At 47.2% G+C, this 23,609-nt stretch overlaps 2 protein-coding genes across 4 annotated transcripts in view; both read left to right on the top strand.

Annotated features, from left to right (window-relative positions):
- Positions 1–7,941: 7,941 nt before the first annotated feature.
- LOC140192976 (solute carrier family 22 member 6-like) lies at positions 7,942–9,785 on the top strand (the record flags this gene model as incomplete). The annotated part of the gene is made up of 3 exons (XM_072250441.1): positions 7,942–8,050; positions 8,498–8,701; positions 9,452–9,785. Coding segments are annotated over 3 exons (407 nt in total), but the record flags the coding sequence as incomplete, so codon positions are not given.
- Positions 9,786–10,671: 886 nt separating this feature from the next.
- LOC140192977 (solute carrier family 22 member 6-A-like) overlaps positions 10,672–23,609 on the top strand; it is a 29,263-nt gene continuing 16,325 nt past the window's right edge. For 2 of the 3 annotated variants that reach the window (XR_011884540.1, XM_072250442.1), the window contains exons 1-3: positions 18,008–18,414; positions 18,628–18,731; positions 19,938–20,092. Coding sequence is in view for 2 of the 3 variants with exons in the window: in XM_072250442.1 (XP_072106543.1) it covers positions 18,031–18,414; positions 18,628–18,731; positions 19,938–20,092 (643 nt within the window). In the remaining variant the exon portion in view is untranslated. Of the gene's footprint in view, positions 10,885–18,007; positions 18,415–18,627; positions 18,732–19,937; positions 20,093–23,609 lie in introns of those variants that run through there. The other variant, XM_072250443.1, reaches the window with a different exon arrangement.

The following is a 23,609-nucleotide window of genomic DNA, read 5'->3' on the forward strand; positions in this document are numbered from 1 at the left end:
GGATTTGTTTTGTTGTTTGATGGACGGTGGGAGTGAAGGACGGGATTTGTTTTGTTGTTGATGGACGGTGGGAGTGAAGGACGGGATTTGTTTTGTTGTTTGATGGACGGTGGGAGTGAAGGATGGGATTTGTTTTGTTGTTTGATGGACGGTGGGAGTGAAGGACGGGATTTGTTTTGTTGTTGATGGACGGTGGGAGTGAAGGACGGGATTTGTTTTGTTGTTGATGGACGGTGGGAGTGAAGGATGGGATTTGTTTTGTTGATGGACAGTGGGAGTGAAGGACGGAATTTGTTTTGTTGTTGATGGACGGTGGGAGTGAAGGACGGGATTTGTTTTGTTGTTGATGGACGGTGGGAGTGAAGGACGGGATTTGTTTTGTTGTTGATGGACGGTGGGAGTGAAGGACGGGATTTGTTTTGTTGTTTGATGGACGGTGGGAGTGAAGGATTGGATTTGTTTTGTTGTTTGATGGACGGTGAAAGTGAAGGATGGGATTTGTTTTGTTGTTTGATGGATGGTGGGAGTGAAGGACGGGATTTGTTTTGTTGTTTGATGGACGGTGGGGGTGAAGGACAGGATTTGTTTTGTTGTTTGATGGACGGTGAGAGTGAAGGACAGGATTTGTTTTGTTGTTGATGGACGGTGGGAGTGAAGGACGGGATTTGTTTTGTTGTTGATGGACGGTGGGAGTGAAGGACGGGATTTGTTTTTTGTTGAAGGACGGTGGGAGTGAAGGATGGGATTTGTTTTGTTGTTGATGGACGGTGGGAGTGAAGGACGGGATTTGTTTTGTTGTTTGATGGACGGTGGGAGTGAAGGACGGGATTTGTTTTGTTGTTTGATGGACGGTGAGAGTGAAGGACGGGATTTGTTTTGTTGTTTGATGGACGGTGGGAGTGAAGGACGGGATTTGTTTTGTTGTTTGATGGACGGTGAGAGTGAAGGACGGGATTTGTTTTGTTGTTTGATGGACGGTGGGAGTGAAGGACGGGATTTGTTTTGTTGTTTGATGGACGGTGGGAGTGAAGGACAGGATTTGTTTTGTTGTTGATGGACGGTGGGAGTGACGGACGGGATTTGTTTTGTTGTTGATGGACGGTGGGAGTGAAGGACGGGATTTCTTTTGTTGTTGATGGACGATGGGAGTGAAGGACGGGATTTGTTTTGTTGTTTGTTGGACGGTGGGAGTGAAGGACGGGATTTGTTTTGTTGTTGATGGATGGTGAGAGTGAAGGATGGGATTTGTTTTGTTGTTGATGGATGGTGAGAGTGAAGGATGGGATTTGTTTTGTTGTTTGATGGACGGTGGGAGTGAAGGACGGGATTTGTTTTGTTGTTTGATGGACGGTGGGAGTGAAGGACGGGATTTGTTTTGTTGTTTGATGGACGGTGGGAGTGAAGGACAGGATTTGTTTTGTTGATGGACGGTGGGAGTGAAGGACGGGATTTGTTTTGTTGTTTGATGGACGGTGGGAGTGAAGGACGGGATTTGTTTTGTTGTTTGATGGACGGTGGGAGTGAAGGACGGGATTTGTTTTGTTGTTTGATGGACGGTGGGAGTGAAGGACGGGATTTGTTTTGTTGTTTGATTGACGGTGGGAGTGAAGGACGGGATTTGTTTTGTTGTTTGATGGACGGTGGGGGTGAAGGATGGGATTTGTTTTGTTGTTTGATGGACGGTGGGAGAGAAGGATGGGATTTGTTTTCTTGTTGATGGACGGTGGGAGTGAAGGACGGGATTTGTTTTGTTGTTTGATGGACGGTGGGAGTGAAGGACAGCATTTGTTTTGTTGTTTGATGGATGGTGGGAGAGAAGGATGGATTTGTTTTCTTGTTGATGGACGGTGGGAGTGAAGGACGGGATTTGTTTTGTTGTTTGATGGACGGTGAGAGTGAAGGACGGGATTTGTTTTGTTGTTTGATGGACGGTGGGAGTGAAGGACGGGATTTGTTTTGTTGTTTGATGGACGGTGGGAGTGAAGGACAGGATTTGTTTTGTTGTTGATGGACGGTGGGAGTGACGGACGGGATTTGTTTTGTTGTTGATGGACGGTGGGAGTGAAGGATGGGATTTGTTTTGTTGTTGATGGACGGTGGGGGTGAAGGACGGGATTTGTTTTGTTGTTTGATGGACGGTGGGGGTGAAGGATGGGATTTGTTTTGTTGTTTGATGGCCGGTGAGAGTGAAGGATGGGATTTGTTTTGTTGTTGATGGACGGTGGGAGTGAAGGACGGGATTTGTTTTGTTGTTTGATGGACGGTGGGAGTGAAGGACGGGATTTGTTTTGTTGTTTGATGGACGGTGAGAGTGAAGGACGGGATTTGTTTTGTTGTTTGATGGACGGTGGGAGTGAAGGACGGGATTTGTTTTGTTGTTTGATGGACGGTGAGAGCGAAGGACGGGATTTGTTTTGTTGTTTGATGGACGGTGGGAGTGAAGGACGGGATTTGTTTTGTTGTTTGATGGACGGTGGGAGTGAAGGACAGGATTTGTTTTGTTGTTGATGGACGGTGGGAGTGAAGGATGGGATTTGTTTTGTTGTTGATGGACGGTGGGAGTGAAGGATGGGATTTGTTTTGTTTTTGATGGACGGTGGGGGTGAAGGACGGGATTTGTTTTGTTGTTTGATGGACGGTGGGGGTGAAGGATGGGATTTGTTTTGTTGTTGATGGACGGTGGGAGTGAAGGACCGGATTTGTTTTGTTGTTTGATGGACGGTGGGAGTGAAGGACAGGATTTGTTTTGTTGTTTGATGGACGGTGGGAGTGAAGGACGGGATTTCTTTTGTTGTTGATGGACGATGGGAGTGAAGGACGGGATTTGTTTTGTTGTTTGTTGGACGGTGGGAGTGAAGGACGGGATTTGTTTTGTTGTTGATGGATGGTGAGAGTGAAGGATGGGATTTGTTTTGTTGTTGATGGATGGTGAGAGTGAAGGATGGGATTTGTTTTGTTGTTTGATGGACGGTGGGAGTGAAGGACGGGATTTGTTTTGTTGTTTGATGGACGGTGGGAGTGAAGGACGGGATTTGTTTTGTTGTTTGATGGACGGTGGGAGTGAAGGACAGGATTTGTTTTGTTGATGGACGGTGGGAGTGAAGGACGGGATTTGTTTTGTTGTTTGATGGACGGTGGGAGTGAAGGACGGGATTTGTTTTGTTGTTTGATGGACGGTGGGAGTGAAGGACGGGATTTGTTTTGTTGTTTGATGGACGGTGGGAGTGAAGGACGGGATTTGTTTTGTTGTTTGATTGACGGTGGGAGTGAAGGACGGGATTTGTTTTGTTCTTTGATGGACGGTGGGGGTGAAGGATGGGATTTGTTTTGTTGTTTGATGGACGGTGGGAGAGAAGGATGGGATTTGTTTTCTTGTTGATGGACGGTGGGAGTGAAGGACGGGATTTGTTTTGTTGTTTGATGGACGGTGGGAGTGAAGGACAGCATTTGTTTTGTTGTTTGATGGATGGTGGGAGAGAAGGATGGGATTTGTTTTCTTGTTGATGGACGGTGGGAGTGAAGGACGGGATTTGTTTTGTTGTTTGATGGACGGTGGGAGTGAAGGACGGGATTTGTTTTGTTGTTGATGGACGGTGGGAGTGAAGGACGGGATTTGTTTTGTTGTTTGATGGACGGTGGGAGTGAAGGATGGGATTTGTTTTGTTGTTTGATGGACGGTGGGAGTGAAGGACGGGATTTGTTTTGTTGTTGATGGACGGTGGGAGTGAAGGACGGGATTTGTTTTGTTGTTGATGGACGGTGGGAGTGAAGGATGGGATTTGTTTTGTTGATGGACAGTGGGAGTGAAGGACGGAATTTGTTTTGTTGTTGATGGACGGTGGGAGTGAAGGACGGGATTTGTTTTGTTGTTGATGGACGGTGGGAGTGAAGGACGGGATTTGTTTTGTTGTTGATGGACGGTGGGAGTGAAGGACGGGATTTGTTTTGTTGTTTGATGGACGGTGGGAGTGAAGGATTGGATTTGTTTTGTTGTTTGATGGACGGTGAAAGTGAAGGATGGGATTTGTTTTGTTGTTTGATGGATGGTGGGAGTGAAGGACGGGATTTGTTTTGTTGTTTGATGGACGGTGGGGGTGAAGGACAGGATTTGTTTTGTTGTTTGATGGACGGTGAGAGTGAAGGACAGGATTTGTTTTGTTGTTGATGGACGGTGGGAGTGAAGGACGGGATTTGTTTTGTTGTTGATGGACGGTGGGAGTGAAGGACGGGATTTGTTTTTTGTTGAAGGACGGTGGGAGTGAAGGATGGGATTTGTTTTGTTGTTGATGGACGGTGGGAGTGAAGGACGGGATTTGTTTTGTTGTTTGATGGACGGTGGGAGTGAAGGACGGGATTTGTTTTGTTGTTTGATGGACGGTGAGAGTGAAGGACGGGATTTGTTTTGTTGTTTGATGGACGGTGGGAGTGAAGGACGGGATTTGTTTTGTTGTTTGATGGACGGTGAGAGTGAAGGACGGGATTTGTTTTCTTGTTTGATGGACGGTGGGAGTGAAGGACGGGATTTGTTTTGTTGTTTGATGGACGGTGGGAGTGAAGGACAGGATTTGTTTTGTTGTTGATGGACGGTGGGAGTGACGGACGGGATTTGTTTTGTTGTTGATGGACGGTGGGAGTGAAGGATGGGATTTGTTTTGTTGTTGATGGACGGTGGGGGTGAAGGACGGGATTTGTTTTGTTGTTTGATGGACGGTGGGGGTGAAGGATGGGATTTGTTTTGTTGTTTGATGGACGGTGAGAGTGAAGGATGGGATTTGTTTTGTTGTTGATGGGCGGTGGGAGTGAAGGACGGGATTTGTTTTGTTGTTTGATGGACGGTGGGGGTGAAGGACGGGATTTGTTTTGTTGTTTGATGGACGGTGAGAGTGAAGGACGGGATTTGTTTTGTTGTTTGATGGACGGTGGGAGTGAAGGACGGGATTTGTTTTGTTGTTTGATGGACGGTGAGAGTGAAGGACGGGATTTGTTTTGTTGTTTGATGGACGGTGGGAGTGAAGGACGGGATTTGTTTTGTTGTTTGATGGACGGTGGGAGTGAAGGACAGGATTTGTTTTGTTGTTGGACGGTGGGAGTGAAGGATGGGATTTGTTTTGTTGTTGATGGACGGTGGGAGTGAAGGATGGGATTTGTTTTCTTTTTGATGGACGGTGGGGGTGAAGGACGGGATTTGTTTTGTTGTTTGATGGACGGTGGGGGTGAAGGATGGGATTTGTTTTGTTGTTGATGGACGGTGGGAGTGAAGGACGGGATTTGTTTTGTTGTTTGATGGACGGTGGGAGTGAAGGACAGGATTTGTTTTGTTGTTTGATGGACGGTGGGAGTGAAGGACGGGATTTCTTTTGTTGTTGATGGACGATGGGAGTGAAGGACGGGATTTGTTTTGTTGTTTGATGGACGGTGGGAGTGAAGGACGGGATTTGTTTTGTTGTTGATGGATGGTGAGAGTGAAGGATGGGATTTGTTTTGTTGTTGATGGATGGTGAGAGTGAAGGATGGGATTTGTTTTGTTGTTTGATGGACGGTGGGAGTGAAGGACGGGATTTGTTTTGTTGTTTGATGGACGGTGGGAGTGAAGGACGGGATTTGTTTTGTTGTTTGATGGACGGTGAGAGTGAAGGACGGGATTTGTTTTGTTGTTTGATGGACGGTGGGAGTGAAGGACGGGATTTGTTTTGTTGTTTGATGGACGGTGGGAGTGAAGGACAGGATTTGTTTTGTTGTTGATGGATGGTGGGAGTGACGGACGGGATTTGTTTTGTTGTTGATGGACGGTGGGAGTGAAGGATGGGATTTGTTTTCTTTTTGATGGACGGTGGGGGTGAAGGACGGGATTTGTTTTGTTGCTTGATGGACGGTGGGGGTGAAGGATGGGATTTGTTTTGTTGTTGATGGACGGTGGGAGTGAAGGACGGGATTTGTTTTGTTGTTTGATGGACGGTGGGAGTGAAGGACGGGATTTGTTTTGTTGTTTGATGGACGGTGGGAGTGAAGGACGGGATTTGTTTTGTTGTTTGATGGACGGTGGGAGTGAAGGACAGGATTTGTTTTGTTGTTGATGGACGGTGGGAGTGACGGACGGGATTTGTTTTGTTGTTGATGGACGGTGGGAGTGAAGGATGGGATTTGTTTTGTTGTTGATGGACGGTGGGGGTGAAGGACGGGATTTGTTTTGTTGTTTGATGGACGGTGGGGGTGAAGGACAGGATTTGTTTTGTTGTTGATGGACGGTGGGAGTGAAGGATGGGATTTGTTTTGTTGTTGATGGACGGTGGGAGTGAAGGATGGGATTTGTTTTGTTTTTGATGGACGGTGGGGGTGAAGGACGGGATTTGTTTTGTTGTTTGATGGACGGTGGGGGTGAAGGATGGGATTTGTTTTGTTGTTGATGGACGGTGGGAGTGAAGGACGGGATTTGTTTTGTTGTTTGATGGACGGTGGGAGTGAAGGACAGGATTTGTTTTGTTGTTTGATGGACGGTGGGAGTGAAGGACGGGATTTCTTTTGTTGTTGATGGACGATGGGAGTGAAGGACGGGATTTGTTTTGTTGTTTGATGGACGGTGGGAGTGAAGGACGGGATTTGTTTTGTTGTTGATGGATGGTGAGAGTGAAGGATGGGATTTGTTTTGTTGTTGATGGATGGTGAGAGTGAAGGATGGGATTTGTTTTCTTGTTGATGGACGGTGGGAGTGAAGGACGGGATTTGTTTTGTTGTTTGATGGACGGTGGGAGTGAAGGACGGGATTTGTTTTGTTGTTGATGGACGGTGGGAGTGAAGGACGGGATTTGTTTTGTTGTTTGATGGACGGTGGGAGTGAAGGACGGGATTTGTTTTGTTGTTTGATGGACGGTGGGAGTGAAGGACGGGATTTGTTTTGTTGTTTGATGGACAGTGGGAGTGAAGGATGGGATTTGTTTTGTTGTTTGATGGACGGTGGGAGAGAAGGACGGGATTTGTTTTGTTGTTGATGGACGGTGGGGGTGAAGGATGGGATTTGTTTTGTTGTTTGATGGACGGTGGGAGAGAAGGATGGGATTTGTTTTGTTGTTTGATGGACGGTGGGAGTGAAGGATGGGATTTGTTTTGTTGTTTGATGGACGGTGGGAGTGAAGGACGGGATTTGTTTTGTTGTTTGATGGACGGTGGGAGTGAAGGACGGGATTTGTTTTGTTGTTTGATGGACGGTGGGAGTGAAGGACGGGATTTGTTTTGTTGTTTGATGGACGGTGGGAGTGAAGGATGGGATTTGTTTTGTTGTTTTTTTCCTCACTATATTCTATGTTCTTCTGCTGAAGCTGAGGCCATGCTATGTTCATATCCGAATGTGTGAACCTTATTTGCTACACTGTGTGTATTCATTTGTTTTTCTGCCTTGTATATCCTGTCGACTGCAATTTTTCCCCATCATCAGCCTCTCTTTGCTGGCAGTCCCACTCGACACTGCCTCCGTTTGTGAACCAACTTCCTCATCCCCAGCCCTTTCAGTCAGGGGCCAAACTACTTTGAACCCACCCGAACAGCTCCAGCAAACCTGCCTGCCCGGATACTGGTCCCCCTCGGGCCCAGGTGTAATGGTCCCTCTTGTACAGGTTGCAGCTTCTGCAGAAGAGATCGTCAGTGACCCCTCCATACCAGATGGTGATGTAACCTGTTAGATTGCTGTCCATGGTACATCTGTAGAAATTGGCGAGAGTTTCTGGTGACATCCCAAGACTCCTCACACTGCTCATGAAATCTCTGGAAATATATTGTTGTGCCTTCTTTGTAACTGCATCAATGGGAAAAATTTTGACTCAAGTCCAACACCTTGGGCACAGGAACTTCGGGATTATTCTCTGGCTGTTGACGCATTTCGATGCCTAAAGCGAGTCTCCTGCCGTTTGGAAGGTGAGTAACCGCCCGCCGCCTCTCTTTCCCTTGCAGACCTGCAGACTGTCCAGACCTCGCTCGCTGCCTTTGGCAAGGGATGTCTCGCAGCCGCCTTCAGCAGCTGCTTCCTTTATGCCAGTGAACTTTACCCAACGGTGATCCGGTGAGTACCACGGACACTCTGCGGCTGATCTGGGTCTGGAACTGAACTCACGTTCCGGTTGGGGTGGGTCCCTGACGACCATCCGGAGGGCTGGAGTCAAAATAATTTTAATTTAGAGATACAGGCCATTCCGGCCCAACGAGCCCTTGCTGACCAGTGACACCCACCAGACCAATTGACCTACTAGCCCAAAGGTCTTTAGAATGTGGGAGGAAACTGTAGCACCCGGAGAAAAACCACATGGCCAGCGGGGGAGCGGACACACTCCTTACAGACAGTGGGCATTGTGAAGTCTATTGTTTAGTGACGGCAGGACAGTGCAAGACAGAAATGTCTATAAGTTACAAAGTTCCGAAAACTGACTCTCCCTTTTTCACTTTAGAGCAGGGGTTCCCAACCTGGGATCCATGGATAACTCGTTCTGTTTCTCTGTGTCTCCTCCAACAGGCAGACGGGAATTGGGCTCATAGCTACCATGGCCCGGATGGGTGCAATGGTGGCACCCATCGTAAGAATGAGTGGCGATTACATCCCCTTTTTGCCGTCTACGATATATGGCGGAGTGGCTGTAATTGCAGGATTAACTGCCCTCCTCCTTCTGGAGACACGGAACATCCCGTTACCGGAAACGATCGAAGATGCAGAGAACAGGTTTGTATCTGTCACCTGTTGACCAAGGCCAACAGAAACGGTGCATTTCTGGGTCTCCGCTCGGTGGGACAGATGTGATAGAGCTGGAGAGGGTACAAGACAGACACACCAAGATATTCCCTGGAATGGAGAGGTTCAATAATATGAGAGACTGGAGAGAGTGCAGGGGAGATGCACCATGATATTTCCTGGGATGGAGAGTTTTGGTTATGATGAGAGACTAGAGAGGGTAAAAGAGGGATTCACCAAGATATTCCCTGGGGTGGAGAGGTTTAGTATGATGAGAGACTGGATAGGGTGCAGGGGAGATGCACCATGATATTTCCTGGGATGGAGAGTTTTGGTTATGATGAGAGACTAGAGAGGGTAAAAGAGGGATTCACCAAGATATTCCCTGGGGTGGAGAGGTTTAGTTATGATGAGAAACCGGAGTGGGTACAAGAGGGATTCACCAAGGTATTCTCTGGGATGGAGTGGTTCAGTTATGAGAAGAGAACAGTCAAGGGGACAGGGAATTGGTGTATTTATATCAAAAATGCAACCAAGAGCAAAATAGTTCATTGTCCATTCAGAAATCTGATGATGAAGGAGAAGAAGTTATTCCTAAAACTTTAAGCGTGTGTCTTCATACTCCTGTACCTCCACCCTGATGGTAGCAGTGAGAAGAGGCCATGTCCTGGGTGATGGGGGACCTTCATGATGGATGAGAGATGTGATAGTTGTAATCAGCAGAGTATTTTTTCTGTTTAGAGCCAAGAAGAATTCTAAAAGGGTCAGCAAATTACGTAATGAAGATGTCCCACTGCAGGAAGCTCAAGAGTCGCTCATGAAACAGAGGGTTTAAACAAACCCGACGTCCCATCCAGACACCATCGCACCCTGTGGCTATCTGAAGGCAGGTCGGCCATGATGGTATTGACAGGACAGGCCGGATGGGCCAAATGGACAGTTCCTCCCGTTTCTGATGTTGTGATATGGATGGGCACAGAGATTTTCTCACAAAGCAATCAATAAAGTGAACAGAAACTCTAATTTCTCTGAAGCTCTAAAACTCTCTCCTTTTAAATTCCTCCCGCTGGTCGAACTCGCTGACATTCACACACTTGCGCAGTCGTGCCTCGATCAAAACACCTATGAAGGGGAATGAACAGTCAATGTTTTGGGGTGAGAGTCCTGAGGAAACACTGACTCTTTATTCCTTTCCACTGGTGTTCCCTGTCCTGCTGAATTCCTCCAGCATTTTGTGCGCTACACCACAGAAGGCATCCCGTTCGGATCCACCACGGCTCGGTACGGGAACGGCCCTGCCCGTGACCGCGAGAAACCCCAGAGTTGCGGACACAGCTCAGCACATCACAGGGACCAGCCTCCCCTCCGTGGAGTCTGTCTACGTCTACACCTCCCTCCGCCTTGGTACAAAGCAGCCGACATAATCACCCTCCCCAGACATTCCCTCTTCTCCCCCCTCCCGTCGGACAGAAGATACAAAAGCCTGAAGTCACATCCCACCAGGCTCAAGGACATCGTGTGCACGACTGTGCGTCTGTTCAGGTTTGTCAGCACGGGGTATGATCAATGTGCGTTTGAGCGAGTGTGTGTGAGAGAGACACCTGGACGTTGGGTCCCCAGTGAGGAACAGCAGGCCAGGAGTCCGAGATACATGGAAATGGCAGCTCAGGCAGTAGCAATTGACCTGGGGTATGGGGCGGTGAACTGCTGATAATCTCTGACAGACGCTCGGGCGTTGAGCTCAGGCTCACCGGAGCGTGATACGTTTCTGGATAAGAAGGAAATCGAAGAATACATGAGGTGGTATGGAGAGGACGTTGAGGTAAAAGGCCAGTCGGAATCTGGAAGAACACCGGTACAGAATTGAGGGTCTGAATCTACTCTTAAAGCTGCTGTTTCTTACGAGCCCTCCATTGGTTGGGGTCAGGGGTCAGCGTGGATGATGCATCCTAACCAGGGCAGTGCGATATGCAGAGAAAGATCTTTCTCATGTAGCAGGCCTCCCCCTCTCCACGCAGAGGCCAATTCGGTTTGGCACTAGCAGTGCCACAGGAGTTGCCAGTCAGCGTTGAACTCAATCTGGGACTGCTTTAAGGATTCCGGTTTCGGATTTTTCTCCCGGAGTTTACTCCTGAAGCCTCGCCAGCGGAAGCTTGAGATTAAAGGTTTCAAAGGTACATTAAATGTCAGAGAAATGTATACAATATACATCCTGAAATGCTTTTTCTTCGCAAACATCCACGAAAACAGAGGGGTGCCTCCAAAGAATGAACGACAGTTAAATATTAGAACGCCAAAGTCACCCCGACTCCCCTCCCTCCAGCAAGCAACGATCCCCCTCCCCCATTCAGCAAAATAAAAACATCGGCACCCACCACCGAGCACTCAAGCGTGCAGCAGAAGCAACAGCAAAGACAGAGACTTGCAGTACCCCAAAGACTACTCGTTCACCCAGTATTCGACATACCACCGGCTCTCTCTCACCTTAATAAGGGAGAAAGAGGTGTCTCTGTTTCACAGCGAGGGGGGAGACATAACAAACAACTCACTGGTTTATGATGTTAAAACATCGTTGCATCGCTTTGTCCGAGCTCTGTGCCCGAAGATCTCAGGTCTCTGGGCACACAGCCTTAGATATTCCGACTCTCACAACACACAGACCTTCTGCCAAGACACCGACCTTCGATCCGCCCGTCTCTAAATCTTGAACCTCCGAAGGCGAATGAAGCTCTTAGGCCACGTCCTTGGCATGTCAAATAACGGCCAGTCGTGAAACCTTGAGAGTTCTCCATTCCCATGAAGAACTCTAGTTAGCATGCAACTCCAGGTCAGGGTCTTCAAAAGAACCCTGAAAGGGAAAAATGGAGAAATTAAAGATGGAAATAGAGCTGTTTCCAAAGATGCAAGCAAAGCAGTCGCCGTCAGGCCCCACTGACTCTCCTGATTCCTAGTCAGAGTTTTCCTTCTCTGAAATAAGCTGTTAACCACGGCTGACGAGACTTGTCTGCCCATCGGGAGCATTTAATAGGTAGTGGGAGTTTATCCCCATCACTACCCACAGCATAATAACCTTAAGGATAGAAGGAGATGGTCCATAAAGTATAGGAGCGGAATCGGGCCATTCAGCCCATTGAGCCTGTTCTATCATTCAGTCCTGACCATTTTCTCCAACCCCATTCTCCCCCCTTCTCCCCTTAAATTTAATCATCTTAATGATCAAAAACCTGTCAACCTTTGCCTCAAATACCCCCAGCGATTTGACCTCCACCGCTGTCTGTAACAACGAATTCCACAGATTCACCACCCTCTGGCTGAAGAAATTCCTCCTAATCTCTGTTGTAAGTGGACCTCCCTGTATTCTGAGCTGTGCCCTCTGGTCCTAGACTCCCACGCCATAGGAAATCCTCTCTACAACCACTGCATTGAGGCATTTCAATATTCAAGGAGTTTCAATGAGGTCCCCCCTCGTTCTTCTGAACTCGAGCGAGGACAGTCCCTGAGGTGTCAAACACTCCATGTACATTAAGGAGGGGTGACACGGGAGCGTAATGGTTAGCGCGACGCTATTAAAGCTTGAGGCGTTCTGGAGTTCAGAGTTCAAATCCATCAGGTTTGTACGTTCTCCCTGTGAACCTCGAGGGTTTCCTCCAGGTGGTTTCGTTTCCTTCCACAGCCCAAAGGTGGGAAGGTCTGTAGGTTAATTGATCATTGTAAATTGTCCTGTGATTAGCCAAGTTTTACACCGGTGGGGCATTGGACCAGAAGGGTCTGTCCCGCGCAGTATCTCTAAATAAAATAAAATTAACCCTTTCATTATGGGGATCACTCTCATAAACCTCCTTTGGACCCAAGAGTCCAAGGTGGTGACGTAGACAGTGACAATACTGACCGATCTCCTGAGCATATCTGACCATCTGGGTAACAGATGTCCAGTGAGTATAGCACCTCACCTTTCCAGCTCTCTGCCCTCAATAACTTCCCTGTTCATCCATCTCCTACCGACAGTTCACTCACACTTCACGAGTCCCTCCTCACCCTCTCTCAGGCAGAACCACCCACACCTTCAGCATCTCCTGGCCTTCCTTATTTCCTCCAGGGTTGAGAGAAGATACGGGAGTAGTGGTTTGTGAGGCGGGGTGGCGGTGGAATATTCATCAGCTGGGGAAGTGTGCCAAGGAAAAGCAAAGGGAGATTGGTTTGGATAAGTGCAAGGGGTTGTGTAACCCAGGTAAATTAAGCCCAGAGATGTAACATTAGAACCATCCACCTGTGGGGGGATGAAAATGAGGTTTACCTAATTTTCTTTTAAAAAAAGAGAACTTGAGGGGAGAAAAAGTTATGTGAGAATGAGATGTGGCTGACACAGGCGTGGATAGGCGAGAGAAATGCAGCAGACTATTAGGAACTAAAAATAACTGTTAGAAGTGGAATGAGTAGTGAGTATCTTTCCCCTGCTTACTGACAATCCTCAGTGTGAAACTCCTGCGGGAGAGGCGATATCGATAAAAGGTTTATTGAAACCACGGCTATAACAAGCAGAAGTTGTGATGAGACAGTATCGGCACAGACGAGGATCCAAGATCTCTACCGTGTAACTGGGAATCAGTTCTGTCAAATCATACCAAGGGATTTCGCCAAGCTTTTGTTTATAAGTTTTATCAAATTTCCGTGGATGCTCCATTATTTCATCCAATGAACCAAGGAACAAGAATTCGAATTTGTTGACCTACTGACCACGAACTGAAACTGAAGTTAACCAGAATATTGAAGACTAGGAATTTAATAAGTTTTCAAACTAACTGGGGACAAACAAAAAGACAAATGTTAATCTGTAAACCTGTGAAAAGGGAGTAACGTGAGATCTAATTAGTTAGAGAAACTGGAGTAACAAAGGTTATCACTGATTCTAACTAAAAAAGAATTTGGTTTTCATTGGATATCCGAGATTTGGAACCCAAAGCAGAATGTTGGAATTTTGAATTTTTCTTACTCATGTAACTATTTTGTATATATTGCTCTTTTTATAAACTTACTTCCAAAGGTCTCTGTTTTCTATTCACTGCCTCTTTCCGATACCTAGAGCTTCTGATATCCTACTAGCACCTATTGTAGTACCATGTAACACACATAAAAGTTGCTGGTGAACGCAGCAGGCCAGGCAGCATCTCTAGGAAGAGGTACAGTCGACATTTCGGGCCGAGACCCTTCGTCAGGACTAACTGAAAGAAGAGCTAGTAAGAGATTTGAAAGTGCAAGGGGGAGGGGGAGATCCAAAATGATAGGAGAAGACAGGAGGGGGAGGGATGGAGTCAAGAGCTGGACAGTTGATTGGCAAAAGGGATATGAGAGGATCATGGGACAGGAGGCCTAGGGAGAAAGAAAAGGGGGAGAGGGGAGTCCAGAGGATGGGCAAGGGGTATAGTGAGAGGAACAGAGGGAGAAAAAGAATGTGTGAATATAAATAAATAAATAATGGATGGGGTACGAGGGGGAGGTGGGCATTAGCGGAAGTTTGAGAAGTCAATGTTCATGCCATCAGGCCGGAAGCCACCCAGACGGAACACGAGGTGCCATTCCTCCAACCTGAGTGTGGCTCCACCTTGACAGCAGAGGAGGCCGTGGACAGACATATCAGAATGGGAACGGGACGTGGAATCAAAATGTGTGGCCACTGGGAGATCCTGCTGAGAAAGGATCCTGCTTTACCCAACTTCACTCACCCAAACATTGAAATGTTCCCCCATCCTATGGACTCACTTTCAAGGGTTCTTCATCTCATGTTCTCAATATTTATTCTTTATTTATTTATTTATTATTATTACTTGAGATTTTTTTTCTTTTTATATGTGCGTATTATATATGCTTAGCAGTCTTTTGCACATTGGTTGTTTGTCCATCTTGTTCAGTGTGCGGCCTTTCATTGATTCTATTGTGTTTCTTTGTATTTCCGACGAATGCCACAGGAAAATGAATCTATGGTGACATCATGTCCTTTGATAATAAATTTATTTTGAACTTTGAAATTTAATGGCAGAGGACTGTTCCTAAAAAGTCTTCAGCCTCCTGCACCTCCTCCATGATGGTAGCAATGAGAAGAGGGCATGCCCTGGAAGGTGAGGGTCCTTTATGATGGATGCCATCTCCTTGAGGCATCGCTGTTTCAAGATGTCCTCGATGGTGGGGAGCCCATGCCCCTGATGGGACTGGTATTTCAGGTAGACATGACAGTGAGGAAGGCACTGTCCTTTGCTTAACACCCTGGTGAAGATCTGACTGCTAATGTGTAGGTTTGTTCATTTGATAGCTTTTTGTGTGAGCAAGGTGATCTGCTGGTAGTGTACGGTTAGTTTTATTTGTAACATTTTACCTCGAAACATACAGTGAAATGTATCATTTTGCATCAACAACCAACACAGTCCGAGGATGTGCTGGGGGCAGCCTGCAAGTATCGCCATGCTTCTGGCGCCAACCTAGCTTTCAACGCCCATAACACACTAACCTACATGTCTTTGGAATGTGGGAGGAAACTGGTGCACCAGGAGGAAGCCCACGCAGTGACGAGGAGAACGTACAAACTCCCCCGATCGGTGAGACTAAGGTGTATAAATCATGAGTAAATTTATTGTCAAAGTAAACCATGTCTTTGCATAATACTTTGAGATTCATTTTCTTGTGGGCATTCGCAGTAGAATAAAGAAATACAATAGAATCAAAGAAAAACTACACACAAAGAATGATAAACAACCAACATTAGCAGTGGGCCAATCGATTCGCAGAGAGAGAGAGAGTTTCACACAGGTCGGGGAGAAGAGTTTAAAAAAGAAGCATTTTGCAGGATGGCGGATTAGCGGCAGGCCAATCGATTCACAGATAGACAGCTTCACGCAGGTCGCGAGAAGAGTGTAAAAAAGGAGTGTCTTCCAGGGCTCAGTGCATTAGCGGTTGACCAATTGTGTGTGTGTGTGTGTGTGTGTGTGTGTGAGAGAGAGAGAGAGAGAGCGCTTCGCACAGGTTGGGGAGAAGAGTTTAAAAAAAGGAGTGTTTGACGGGGCTCAGCACATTAGCTGTGGACCAATTGATTCACGATTCATTAGCAGGAGCAAATAAAAGAAAAGCAGGGTCAAAGCAGAGCGGCCATTGTGTGAGTGGGATCTTGAGGCTTTGGCTTAAGAGGTTTCAGCGAGGAGGAACAGGTCAGTTGCAGGTAAGGCTTTTGTAGTGGTTGAATTAAAAGTCACTGGATTACAGCTAATTAAATAAAGTAGGGATGATGCAGGGTCAGGTGATGTGCTGTCATTGCATGCTGAGGGAGCTGGTGGACCCCGTTGTGGTTCCTGGTGACCACATCTGCAGCAAGTGTTGACTGCTCGAGGAACTCAGGCTCAAAATTGATGATACAGAATCTGAGCTTCAGACACTGCGGCACATCAGGGAGGGGGCAGAGTTACCCGGATTCTCTGTTTCAGGAGGTAGTCACACCCATTATATTAGCTGCCTCAAATTCGGTCTGTGGTCAGGGACTGCGAGTGAGGCAGGTAGTGGGATCCAAGTGCTGGAGGAGCCTCAGCCCTTGAGCTTGTCCAACCGGTCTGAGATTCTTGCTCCCTGTGCGGATGAGAGTAGGGGCTGTAGGAAGGATGAGCAACCTAACTGTGGCACCGCAATTCAGGGAGCCATTCGGGGTTGGGGGGGGGAAGAGAAGAGAAGTGTAGTGGTAATTGAGGATAGTATAGTCAGGGGAATAGACAGAATTCTCTGTCACAAGGATAGAGCATCCCAAAGGCTGTGTTGCCTGCCTGGTGCCCAGATTCGGGACTCTTATCTGACCTGCAGAGGAATTTGCAGTGGGAGTGGAAATATCCAGTTGTGGTGGTCCAAGCAGGTACCAACGACATAGGTAAAACGAGGAAAGGGGTTCTGCTGAGGGAATTTGAGCAGCTCGGGACTAAATTAAAATGTAGAACAAAAAACGTGATAATCTCTGGATTACTACCTGAGCCATGTGCAAATTGGCATAGGGTCAAGAAGATTACAGAGTTTGATGCATGGCTCAAGGATTGATGTGGGTGAAGTGGGTTTGAATTCATGGGAAATTGGCACCAGTATTGGTAAAACAGGGAACTAATATAAGCAATATCAGTAGGAGTCAGCTATCTGGCCCGTCGAGCCTGCTCCGCAATTCAATAAGATCATAGCTGATCGGACCAGGGACTCACCTCCACCTATCTGCCTTTTCCCCATAAGCCTTAATTCCCCTACTATGCAAAAATCTATCCAACCTTCTCTAAAAATATATTTACTGAAGTAGCCTCCACTGCTACATTGCACAGAGAATTCCACAGATTCACCACTCTCTGGGAAAAGTAGTTCCTCCTCATCTCCGTCTGAAACCTACTATTGATCTCCTGAGATCCACAAGAAAAATGCTGGAGGAACTCAACATCCAGGCATCATCTATACAAAAGAGTACAGTCAATGTTTTGGTTCCAGTAGCACTTTTTGTTAGTTGCTTGGGTTTCCAGCATCCGTAGATTTTCTCTTTATTTTGATCTCTTGGGATTTTCACGCACCACAATAGTCTCCAGAGTTTACAGAGAATGGTGTGAAAAACAGAAAAAAATCCAGTGAGTGGCAGTTCTGTGGGTGAAAACGCCTTGTTGATGAGAGAGGTCAGAGGAGAATGGCCAGACTGGTTCAAACTGACAGGAAGGTGACAGTAACTCAAATGACCACACGTTACAACAGTGGTGTGTAGGAGATTATCTCTGAACACACAACACATCAAATCATGGAAATGAATGGGCTACAGCAGCAGAAGACCACAGACATACACTCAGTGTCCACTTTATTAGGGTTAAGAGGTTCCTAATAAAGTGGCCACTGAGGGTGACTGTGATCTCTCAAACAGCAGGGTGAATTCTATCACCCTATGCTCTCAACGGCTCCTTTAAATTCTTCTTCTGGCATTTTACACCTTCCTTTCCAGTCCTGATGAAGGATCTCTGCCCGACATGTTGACACAGATGCTGCCTGACTTGCTGAGTTCCTCCAGCATTTTATGTGTGTTGCTCTGGATTTTCAGCATCTGCAGAATCTCCTGTGTTTACAATTCCTTTACCCTGTGCTCGCAAGAACATGATTTCACAATAACAGTGGTCATTAAATTTACATTAACAGTTCAGAATGATTAATTAAATCTAGTTATCAACTTGTTAAACATTACCGGACATCACATACAAAAGGCTGAGTGTGGTTTTAGGCATCGATTGCCAGCACAGTCTGCCTCAGTACGCCTGGTCTGCCCTCCTCCTGCTCAGACCATGGCTTTTGGGGACCTCCTGGAGATGGTTGTAGGCTTTGGGAAGTTCCAAGCCATCAACATTGCCCTACTGTCAATTTCGTCCTCGTTCATAGCCTGCAACAATCTGCTCCAGAACTTCGTGGCCGCCGTCCCCGACCACTGGTGCAAGATGCAACAGGGAGGCGAGAGCTCGAGGTACCTCAATGTGACGGAGGAGTTTCTCCGCGTGTTCCTGCCCATGGACCGGGAAGGGAGGCCGGACAAGTGCCGCATGTACGCCTCCCCGCAGTGGCATCTCCTGGGCACCGAGACGCAGGGCAACGGGAGCCAACCTGACACACAGGCATGCACCGATGGGTGGGTGTATGACCACTCCCAGTTCACGTCAACAATCGTGACAGAGGTACGGCTGGTAATGCCCCCCTCACCAGAGACCCGGGTTCAATTCCCGACAGGCTCTGTAAGCAGATTGTCTATTCTCCCTGTGACCGTGTGGGTTTCCTGCCACAGTTCAAAGACGTGTGGGTTAGTAGGGTAATTGGTCACACGGGTGTAATTGGGCGGCGCGGGGTTGCCGTGTCCTCAGTGACGGTCAGTTGTGCCCTTGTTTCGGCAGTGGGACCTCGTGTGTGATCGGAAGTCTCTGAAGCGGATGGTGCAGTCCATCTACATGGCCGGACTGCTGATCGGAGCCAGTGTCCTGGGCAGACTGGCCGACAAGTAAGTTCAACGTTCCAAGTACATTTATTATCAAAGTACAGTGGTGAGATTCGTCTTCTTGCTGGGAGCCACAGAAAGAGAATCCACAATAAAACCCCACACCACAGCGACAGTCACACATCCAAATCACTCAAAGGATAACACGCAGATGGGTTAACAAGTAATCTCTGAATAAGCTCAATAGGTCAAACAGTATTGGCGGGGAGGGGAGGCAACTGCTGAATGAGAGTGTTTAACCTGCTGTGTGGTCTAACCAGAGTTTTACAGAGCTGCAACATTACCTCGAGCCTCTTGATCTCAATCCCCCGACTGATGAACACAACATACCAAAAGCCTTCTTAACCACCATATCAACATGTGCAGCAAATTTCTGGTAACTACAGACGTGGGGGAGGTGGCTCATACTGGAAGTCACACTTTTAGGGTGATTAGTGGGAAGTATAGGGGGGATATGGAAAGTATATCGTTGGGCAAAGTGTAGCCGCTTAGCAACAGCCACCCCACCCAGCATCGATCAGGGTCACTTGAAGCCCTGGAAACAGGTGGTGGATGATCGTACGGGCAACTGATGCCTCACAGGTCCTGGTGATGTGACCATGACGCCAGGCAGACAATCTCTGAAGAGTATTCATAATGGCTTGGGTCACCCCTCTTGTAAAGACGCTGCCCAGAAGATGCCAATGGCAGACCACTTCTGTCGAAAAATTTGCCAAGAAGAATGATGAGCAAAGGTCATGACTGCCCACTTCACACGGCTTGGCAGATAATGACGGTGAGGACAGGCAGGGCAGTGGATGTCGGAGGTAAGATTTTTTACACTGAGTGCTGGGTGTGTGGGATACACGGCCTGGGTTGGGGTACAGGGAGACACATTCGGGAAGCTTCAGAAACTCTTAGATAGGCACCTGGATAACAGAAAAATGGAGGGCTATGTGGGAGGGAAGGGTTAGATTGATTTTCCACTGGTCTAAGGGTCTGTACAACATGATGGGCCGACAGGTCTGTACTGTGCTGTAATGTTCTATGTTCTATGACGGCTCTGGAACCATTCAGACTCCTGGATAACATCAGTCAAACATCACACAGCCATTCAAACATTAACCACATCACAAGGACCAGAGAGCCACTTACCGATACTCTCCTGTAGTCCCATGTCAACATGGGCTCCTGTTCACTGGCGCTTACCCAATGCTTCTCGCCCGTCAGGTATGGCCGCCGAACCCTGCTGCTATGGTCGCACTTCATGGTCGCTGTTTCGGGGACGTGTGGAGCGTTCTCCTCCTCCTTCCCGCTCTTCTGCTTCTGGAGATTTCTGTCCGGGTTTAGCTTGTCGGGTGTCATCGTCAACAGCCTATCTCTCAGTGAGTAAACAGTTGCCTCAGAATAGAAGGACGGTCCTTAAAGACAGAGATGAGCCCGGATTTCTTCAGCCAGATGGTGGCGAATCTGTGGAATTCATTGAAAATACGACATTAGCGTTCACCTCCAGAGGGCTGGAATATAAAAGCAAGGTTAAAACCCTGAGAATTTATAAGGCATGGGTCACACCACACTTGGAGTGTTGCAAGAATTTTGGGACCTTAACTAAGAAAAGATGTGCTGACATTGGAGAGGGTCCAGATGATGTACAGAGAATGAACCCAGGAATGAAAGGGTTAATGTACGAGGGGTGTTTGGTGGCTCTGGGCCTGTTCTCGCTTGAGTTTAGAAGAATGAGGGGGATCTCACTGAAACCTATCGAGTATTGAAAGGCTGAGGTGGAGTGGACATGAAGAGGATGGTTCCTTTAGAGTGAGAGTCTCGGGCCAGAGGGAACAGCTTCAGAATAGAGGGATGTCCCTTTAAAACAGAGATGAGGAGGAATTTCTTTAGGAGAGGGTGGTGAATCTGTGGAATTCATTGTCACAGTCAGCTGTGGAATTCACTGTCAACTCGTTGGGTATATTTATAGCAGAGTATGATAGGTTTTTCATTAGGCAGGGGGTTAAAGGTTACGGGGAGAAGTCAGGAGAATTGGATGGAGGGAAAAATCAGCTTTCACTGAATGGTGGAACAGACTCGATGGGCCAAATGGTCTGATTTAGTGGTTTAATGATTCAAGAATGTATACAGTGTACAACCTGAAATTCTTACTCTTCACAGACACCCATGAAGCACAGAGAAAACTTCCAAAGAATGAATGACAGGGAAAAGTTAGAACAACAAAGCTCCCCGCTCCCTCCTCCCAGGCATAATCAGTAACAAAAGCATGAACCCCTCCACCATCCTTCTCCCCCTATTTGCTCCAACAAAAGCATCGATCCCCCTCCCACCCGCACACACCATCAGAGACCATGATCTAGACTCCATCAAAAACTTCTGTCCATCCCAACACTTCAAAATCTCAGGCAGGCTCCCTGTCACTCGCGAAGGAGGGAGATATGGCACCTACCACAGTTGAGATGGGAGACTAACAGCTTTCTACTTCCTTCTATGTTACAATCGGCCGTGTCTCTTGTCCGAGTTCCCCAACTCAAGGACCAGCAGACCCTCACTCACCATCAAGATGGAGAGAGTCCTTGCTCGCGTACAGAGGCCTTCTTCCAACAGTAGCGTACACCGCCTGCCGGCTGTCTCGATGTTTCAATCTCCTGCGATGCTTCAGTCAGCCAGAGCAGCGAGGAGTCAGGTCGTCCACAGGACCGCACCCGAGAGGCGCACGCCTTTCAGGCGGCAACGTGTCGTCCCGGTCCCCAAACACTGCTGGCGCCATCTTTAGCTGATATAGCCAATGGTCTTATGACTCAGTCACAGGGACTGGACCCTCCTGCAATGTTCTGTTAAGCCTTTCTTTCCCGGGCTTTCTGCACTCTATCCTTGCCTGGATATTATGTTAACCCTTGCCCTACCGTAACTCCCTCAGGATTCTGGCCAGTGTAGGTGGACAGCACCCATAACACTCTCAACCAGCACTTTTGGCCCTGATAGTCTTAAAATTAGGGTGACCGGGTGGAGATACATCTCTACCAAAGGAGGTGTTCCTTCCACTAGCCTGCACGTTACTCTTGGGCAAGGTGTGGCACCTGCTTTACCCCTCCAATCAGGTGCAGGTGGTGGATGGTCGTTTGAGCAGCCCGTGCATATCACAAGTCCTGGTTATGTGACCACTGACGCCAGACAATCTCTGAAGAGTATTGAAAATGGCTGGGGTCACCCATCTTGTAAAGACACTGCCCAGAAGAAGACAATGGCAAACAACTTCTGTAGAAAAATTTGCCAAGAACAATTATGGTCATGGAAAGACCATGATCCCCCACATCATATGACACTAACGAATGAACGATTCTTAGAATATGCTTGTTCTTACCCAGATAACCTTATATAAATCTCCCCACAGTCTGGTACTGTCGATAAGTAGATTGTATTCCACTGTATGTTAGTTGAATAACAGCCGATTTGGAATTGACACACAAAGTGCTGGAGGGACTGAATGGGTCAGACAGAAACTATGGGGAGAGATGGACAGTTGACATTTCAGGCGGAGACCTTCAACCTGGACTGAAAGGGTAGAGGGAAGATTGCCACTATAAATGAATTATGAAAGGAAGTTGGCAATTAACATCAAAAAGGATACAAAGAGTTTTTTTTTAAATATATGACGAGTAAAAGAGTGACAAGGGTCCAATTGAAAATGATGCTGGAGAAATTATAATGGATAACAAAGAGATGGCGGAGGAACTGAATGAGTATTTTGCATCAGTCTTCACAGTGGAAGACATGAGCAATATACCTGATAGCCAGAGGTATCAGGGAATAGAATTAGGTGCAGTCAAGATTACTAGAGAGAAAGTGCTTGGGAAGCTAAATGGACTAAGAGTAGATAAGTCTCCCGGTCCGGATGAGGTGCACCCAAGGGTTCTGAAGGAGGTGGCTTTGGAGATTGTAGAAGCATTGGAAATGATCTTCCAGGAATCAATAGACTCTGGCATGGTTCCAGAGGACTGGAAGGTCGCAAATATAGTTCCGCTATTTCAGAAAGGAAGGAAGCAGCAAAAAGAAAATTACAGACCTATTAGTCTGACATCGGTAGTTGGAAAGATATTGGAGTCAATCCTCAAAGACGAGGTTATGAAATACCTCGAGGTGCATGACAAGATAGGCCGAAGCCAGCATGGTTTCATGAAGGGAAGATCCTGCCTCACCAACCTATTGGAATTTTTTGGGGTAATCTCGAATGAGATTGACAAGGGAGAGGCTGTGGATGTTGTGTATTTGGATTTTCAAAAGGCCTTCGATAAGGTGCTGCATATGAGGCTGCTTAATAAGATGAGAGCCCATGGAATTACAGGAAAGATATTGGAATGGGTGGAGCATTGGCTGATAGGCAGAAAGCAAAGGGTGGGAATAAAGGGATCCTATTCTGATTGGTTGCCGGTTACTAGTGGTGTTCCACAGGGGTCGGTGTTGGGGCCGCTTCTTTTTACGATGTATATCGATGATTTGGATTATGGATTAAATGGTTTTGTGGCTAAGATTGCAGATGACACCAAGATAGGTGGAGGAGCAGGAAATGTTGAAGAAACGGAAAAGTTGCAGAGAGACTTAGTCAGTTTGGGAGAGTGGGCAAAGAAATGGCAGATGAGATACAACGTTGACAAATGTACGGTTGTACATTTTGGAAGAAGAAATAATCAGCCAGATTATTATTTAGATGGGGAGAAAATTCAAAAATCGGAGGTGCAAAAGGACCTGGGGGTCCTCGTGCAGGATACCCTAAAGGTTAACCACCAAGTTGGATCGGCGGTAAGTAAAGCGAATGCTATGTTGGCATTCATTTCAAGAGGAATAGTGTATAAGAGTAAGGAGGTGTTGATGAGGCTCTATGGGGCATTAGTGAGA

Source organism: Mobula birostris, unplaced genomic scaffold (genome assembly GCF_030028105.1).
Source record: "Mobula birostris isolate sMobBir1 unplaced genomic scaffold, sMobBir1.hap1 scaffold_3271, whole genome shotgun sequence".
NCBI classification, from domain to species: Eukaryota; Metazoa; Chordata; class Chondrichthyes; order Myliobatiformes; family Myliobatidae; genus Mobula; species Mobula birostris.